The 6,848-nt window shown below is 45.8% G+C and overlaps 1 protein-coding gene across 1 annotated transcript; it reads right to left on the reverse strand.

Annotated features, from left to right (window-relative positions):
- Nucleotides 1–1,136: 1,136 nt before the first annotated feature.
- On the reverse strand, nucleotides 1,137–2,624 carry LOC100659475 (olfactory receptor 2AT4-like). Its single transcript, XM_003420085.3, has one exon. It carries the CDS (start codon nucleotides 2,575–2,577, stop codon nucleotides 1,612–1,614), a length of 966 nt encoding a protein of 321 aa, XP_003420133.1. The 5' UTR covers nucleotides 2,578–2,624; the 3' UTR covers nucleotides 1,137–1,611.
- Nucleotides 2,625–6,848: the final 4,224 nt, after the last annotated feature.

The following is a 6,848-nucleotide window of genomic DNA, read 5'->3' on the forward strand; positions in this document are numbered from 1 at the left end:
TCCATATTTTTAGGTTAAATTCTAATAGTTTGTGGAACTCAGGGGCAAGGCAACTTAATAAGTTGTCTATTTTAGACTTTGAGGTTTGTGGTCCCACTGAAGCCTAGACTTTTATTTCAAGGGACTGAGGAGTATAAGTACTGCAGAATTAATAAGGTTTAGGTGAAAGAAGATGAGTTCCAATCCTACTTGCCCAGGGTCAGTAAACAAGGAAACTCAGAGCCTTTATTTAACTCTGCTTCAAGAAGCCCCGTCCAACTATAGCAAGATCTCTGGGATTGCTGAAAGCTGAGCCCAGAAACATCAGATCCTTTGTTGAACTATATCATTAAATTCCCAGCTACATTGTGTTTTATGAAATGAGAAGATGGTTAAAGTTAATGCCTTGATTGGCAATAACTGAGACCCTAGAAATTGGAAAGGGAATTTCTGTGAAGAGGTAGAGATGAAGATATATGTCACTTAGGTTCCCCCCAAACATTTTCGCTGTTCTACATGTCCCTGGCTGGACAAATCTGACAAGTCTTCAAGAGGAAACTTGTCATAGGGGAAGAGAATAAGGAGCCTAGGCTAGTAGCTAAAACCAGAAAGAGAAATACCTAGGACTATATTTTGAGAAAGAGTGGTGGCCCTGTGCACGACATACTGATAAGGGGAAACTTTCCTACTTAGCCACCCAGTGTCACAGATGGGGAAACTACAGTGTGGCTGAAAATTAAAAGGACTGTGATGCTTTGGGGACCAGATAGTTTTGTTAAAGGACACCCCTTGCCTGAGCATTACCTAGAGAGAGGGTATACTCTTCTTTGATGACTCCATGAGAGTCTGGATAGCAAAGAGGAATTTCCTGTGTGAGTAGCATTGAAATGCTGACCAAACCAAAACCAAGCCCACTGTCGTCGAGTCCATTCCGACTCATAGTGGCCCTGTAGGACAGAGTAGAACTGCCCCATAGAGTTTCCAAGGCTGCGTATCTTTATAGAAGGAGACTGCCACATCTTTGTCCTGAAGAGCAGCTGGTGGGTTTCAACCACTGACCTTTTGGTTAGCAGCTGAGCTCTTAACCACTGTGCCACCAAGGCTCCTTGAAATGTTGATATGGGCAGTGAATTTTCAGGCAACAAGGATTGAGATACTACCAGTTTCAGACTTTTTCCTTGAGGGGTGTTTCTAAGCTTCCAGTCCACCAATAGGCACCAAAAAGGACAAAGCTGATTCACAATTATGTCAGCAATCTTGGAGATTTTCAAAAGTGTTTAAGAGACCCAAGAGAAAAAGACTGAATTTCTTGCTAGTGAAGTACTTGGAATCTCTGAGAATCAAAATTATTTTGAATTAATAGAAATGTAACAACCTAAAAACCAAAAAACCAAACCTGTTGCCATCGAGTCGATGCTGACTCATAGCGACCCTAAAGGATAGAGTAGAACTGCCCCAGATGGTTTCCAAGGAGCACCTGGTGAATTCGAACTGCCAACCTTTCGGTTAGCAGCCATGACTCTTAACCACTATGCCACCAGGGTTTCCTTGTAATTACCTAGCTGCCTGAATTTTCCACATTTCCTTCTATTATTATTGGTGTCTGTGAGCAGATCAAGTTACACCTACGAATCAGGGTTTCCCAGGATGATTTGAGTCCTGGGCGTATGCCATTTTGGTGATGGCTGCTTTAACATCCTTGTTCCGCAGGGTGTAAATGAGAGGATTGAGGACAGGTGTAAGAATAGCATACACCATGTTGCCCATGATGTGGAAGTCGAGGGGCAGTTCAGCTCTGTAGGCCATGTAGGCTATGGCAACAGATGAGTAGTAGGTGCCAACCACTAGGAGGTGGGAGCTGCAGGTGGAAAAGGCTTTTGAGCGTCCTTCATGGGAGTTGATGTGAAGTACTGAGGCCAGGATGTGGGCATAGGAGAGAAGCACCAGCAGAAGGGGCAGGAATGACACCACCATGGCGATGCAGAAGCCTATGAAGGTCTGGGAGGTGGTATCAGAGCAAGAGGCCTGGACCACAGCCAGGTGGTCACAGAAGCAGTGGTAGATGTGGGCAATGTTGTCAAAATCCATCTGAGAGGTCTGTACAACTGCTGGGATGGGCAGGAGGAGAGCAGTGAGCCAGGCACTGGCTGCCAGTGCAGCGTTGGTCTGTGGGGTCATGTGGACAGGGTAGTGCAGTGGGCGGCAGATAGCCACATAGCGGTCATAGGCCATGACCACCAGGATGAAGGCTTCTGAGCAGGAGAAGCTGTGGAAGAGGTACATCTGCAGGAAGCAGGCAGAGAAGCTGAGGAAGTGGTCCCCAAGTAGGAGCAGGGACAACATCTTGGGGACAGTGGTTGTGGTGAAAAGGATGTCCAGGGTGGAGAGGTTAATTAGGAAGAAGTACATGGGCTTGTGGAGGCTGGGCTCTGCTACCACGGCCACTAAGATCAGAGCATTACCCACCAGGACGAGCAGATAGAGGAGAAGAAAGACAAAGAAGATAGGAAGGAAGAGGGATTTTGGCAGAGAGGGGATGCCCAGGAGGTAGAAAATAGGCAAGGAGTCCACTGATCCATTACATGTTATAGTCTCCATGGTGAATTAAAGCAGGTGAATTAAAATCCAGGGATGGGTAGCAGGAGCATCTAGAAACCAGAACAACAGGGAGGTTGGAATGAGAATTACATAATGATTGCTGTATAATTAATGTAGCCACAATTATTTACAACCAACTCTGGGGGACAGATGATGGGCTCCATCCTGTCTCTGAATTCTTCATCCTATGTTAGAATTCTCTCTTTCCTTTTTTCATCAAGCATGTGAAAAGTGCCTACAATATACAAAGCCATATCTTGTGTGCTATGCATATAATAGTGAAGCTGAACAAGACAGAGAAGGTCTCTACCCTCACTGAGCTGAAATTCTAGTGTTATAGAACGACATTAAGCAACGAGTCACATAATTATTTCATGGCAACTGTGAGAAGTGTTGTAGAAGAACTTCTGCTTGTACTCTTTTCCATGTCCCAAAGTATCCTTTTGAGATGTCAGACCTCTTAAACCAGGCCCCTAAACTCCTGTCTCTTTTAACATTTGCTTTAAGTTTTTAAAAAGTGACACCATGTTGCTAGGGAGGACTGATTTCTCCAAGGTTTCCTGCAACATGCTATCTGCTTACCTTGATTACTGATCAGGAATGACTCCTTTCTGTCTTGTTTGCTTGGTGCAGTGGCTCTGCCTGTCTCCATCTAAGTTGAGTTCTCTGTATACTGTCTCTGGGTGTGCGGCTCTTTGTCAGTGAAGGGAGTGATGTTAAAAATGCCCTTGGAGGGAAGAGTCATTCCTGATTAGAATCTGAATCGATAATGGATTCTCCCACATTTGGGCAGCAGCAGAGAAACCAAGGTAGTCTTTGTGTAACTCCCTTGTATTTTCCTCCCTACTGGCTCCTGCAGCTCAGCCAGATATGCCTATTTAACCATTTTATGCCCACTACCAGGTCAGAAGGAGCCACAGTGCCATAGAAAGCCTTGGGAATCATTGTTGATAAAGACAAACTGGAGATCTGCTTGCAGTAGCTACTCAAAGGCAAAAAAATCCCGCCCGGGAGGGATCATGTGTGAGTGCTTTCAATCCACAGACCCGGGAGTTTGAGCTGAGGAAAAGAATTGATTCACCCTCTACTGTAGGCTTATCCTTCAGACTAAGTGATGATCAGGCCAAGTCCATTTGACATCTGTAACTGCCATTGTTGCTTTGTTAATCCAATGATTCCATGAGCAGTTTCCCCATAATTTTCCTGGAATTACCTGTAATTTCCCACACTTCTAACAAAACACTTCTCATGCCATAAACCACTAAGGTAAAAAACTGGAACAACTTTTTTTTTTTCCCCCAAGCCCAGTGGATTTTCCTCCCACAGGCCAGAGGCTGAGCACAGAAAGGACAGGGGCTTTCCCAGGTCAAGCACTCAGTTGGCCGGGAGACTAGAACTCAGGTCTTCGATTCCCAGGACCAGGCTCTTTCTCCTGTATTATGTTTCCTGGTGTCCTGGTTATCTAGTGCTGCTATAATAGAAATACCACAAGTGGATGGCTTTAACAAAGAAAAATTTGTTCTCTCACAGTCTAGTAGGCTACAAGTCTAAATTTAGGGCATCAACACCAGGGGAAGGCGTTCTTTCTCCGTCAGCGTTCTTTCTCTGTCAGCTCTGGAGGAAGGTCCTTCTCTTCAATCTTCCGCTGGACTAGGAGCTTCTCTGTGCAGGAACCCTGGGTCCAAAGGAAGTGCTCTGCTTCTGGCACTGCTTTCTTGGTGATATGAAATCTCCATGTCTCTCTGCTTGCTTCTGTCTTTTATGTCTCAAAAGAGATTGGCTTAAGACACTATCTAATCTTGTAGATCTCATCAATATAAGTGCTGCTTTTTTTTTTTAATCCATTTTATTAGCATCATAGTGATAGGATTTACAACACATAGGTAAATCACAACAGATGACAAAATGATAGACCATCATACAATACTAGGAATCACGACCTAGCCAAAATGCAGATATTTTGGGGGGACAAAATTCAATCCATGACACCTGGAGAATCCAGAAGTTCAAGTTTCCAAAGAAGGAAAATATTGGGATTTTATTTCCCTTTCTGGTTTTTCTTTTCAGTTGACATCAGACAAACCTAAAGTTCAGATTTCTTCCTGAGTCTCTATGTGGTGGCCGGGAGCTGGTGTCTGGTAATATGAATGCTCCTGTGAGATAATATCCCAGAAGGCAGCCCCAGGGCTCGACGAGAGAATGAACCTGCTTTGTCACAAACTGAGAGGGTTATCCCACAGATAACCAGAACCTCATCCTGAGAGATTCAGTCACTGGAGTTTTCCATGCCCAAAGGGATGTAAATCACATTGCCCTGGACATGGCTGTACTTAGGGGTAGTCAAGGACTGACAGTTCCTGGGTTAGGCTGAGTTGGGGGATTTGAGAGGCAGAAGCTCAGAAGGCCAAACCCAGAAGGGCCCTTAGAGGCCATCAAGTACAGCTCCCTCCCTCCCCACCCCACTGCTTTACAGATGGTGATACGGTTGCTGAGACTCGGGCGGGGAGATTGCACATGGATTTCTATTGTCAGGCGGTGCTGGACTGTTGAACAGGCAGACCAAGCATGTGCTTGGCTCTCCAGCAAAACAGGGGCACCAAAAATACTTTCCAAAATAGTTTAGCCTTTGGTATTGCAAAACACCATTCCAGCCATCCATCATGAGGACTATCAGAATTTGGCTGGACTTTCTTATGCTCTTTTACAGGTTAGTACTCCTGTTTTCTTTTGAATTACGTACTACATCTGAATAATGCAGCCCTGTGCTTAGGCAATGAAGGGCACTATTTCCCAGGGGACAGAATCTGCCCCAGAAGATCCTCCCTGTTAGGATTGTCTATGTGCCAGATACAATGCTGGTGAGGGAGAGAGAAGGACAGAAAAACCAATAACCTGAATACCCAACCTGATGCTGAGCTTTATATACCTCATCTCATCTCATTATATAACTGTGCCAGGGCATAACTATGCCCCTTCAACAAATGAGGAGTCAGAGAAAGAAAGTCCCTTGTCCAACACCATGGTTGGTAAGAGGTGAGAACAGAACGGTCAGCCTGAAGCTAGCCTGCTGCAAATGACTGTGCCCTGGCCTGGGGACCAAGAGTCTTAGCTCCTAAGGCAACTCTGCCACTCACTTGCTGTGTGACTCTGGGCCCCTGAGCCTTGGTTTTGCCATCTGTACAGTGTCGGTTTGGAGGAAAAGATCTCTGCAGTGTTTCCAATTCAACAGGCAATTTTGTTAGTGTCCCCTCTGGCAGTGTGGAGGTTTGGAGACAGATGACATATCCATTCCCCTAAGGGAGAGGGCAAGGAGCCCTGATGGTGCAATGGTTAAGTGCTCAGCTGCTAACTGAAAGGGTAGAGGTTCAAATTCACCCAGAGCCTCTGCAGGAGAAAGAACTGGCAATCTGCCTCCATAAAGATTATAGCCAAGAACATCCTGTGGGGGTCACTCTGAGTTGGAAATTCACTCCATGGCACCAAACAACAAAGGAAAGGGCAAGGGCTCTCCCATTTAGTGACCACTGCCGCAAGCCAGGTTCTTTGCCTTCATTCTGTCACTATGTCATCATTAGGTTAAACGGGTGTGGACATGGGAGTCAGGAGGAACTGGATTCCAATCCCTGCTCCCACCTACTAGCTATGTGATCTAGGCAAGTCATTGTCCCCTCTCTGAGTCTTTTTTTTTTTTGGTCATCTGTGACCTCATAGGATTTTTTAAGTTTTGAGGAGAGAATACCTAAATAATTCTCACACCAGAGCCTTGAACATGTAAGCACTCAATATTTGCTAGTGTTTCCAGTGATTACTATTGTTAGCAGTCTTGCCTTTTTATGGGAAGCCCTTGGCCATAACCATTTGAATCCTGCCTGTGAGCACACTCCTTGTTCTGGCCTGCCAGGGTATCTGGCTCAAGACCTCCCAGCCCATGTAGGCACAGCCAACCTGGATCATCTTGTACATACCCAATCCATCCTTCTGGATCCTGCACCACCTTCCTGCCCCTATCTCTCAACCCCAGGTTTGTTTGCTGCGTACCTCTGGGTATTCCATTCTCAGCCAGCTTACCTGCTGAGCCTGGTCCACACTGATGTTTCTGTGTGAGGCCTGGTGGAAGAACCAGGCTGGGCATGAGCTATGGCCCCTTAAACCCTCTGGCTCCTCTTTTCAGCAGGGCTCCTGGGGTACCTTACCTCAGGATGGAACTCCTGTGGGACACCACACCCACCACCCATCAGGGATCAACTTCTAAGCATCTACTAGAACATGTA

Source organism: Loxodonta africana, chromosome 7, assembly GCF_030014295.1.
Source record: "Loxodonta africana isolate mLoxAfr1 chromosome 7, mLoxAfr1.hap2, whole genome shotgun sequence".
NCBI classification, from domain to species: Eukaryota; Metazoa; Chordata; class Mammalia; order Proboscidea; family Elephantidae; genus Loxodonta; species Loxodonta africana.

What these genes read in the sequence shown, in the direction of transcription:
- LOC100659475 (XM_003420085.3), bottom strand. Translation starts at nt 2,577, where the DNA reads ATGGAGACTATAACATGTAATGGATCAGTGGACTCCTTGCCTATTTTC.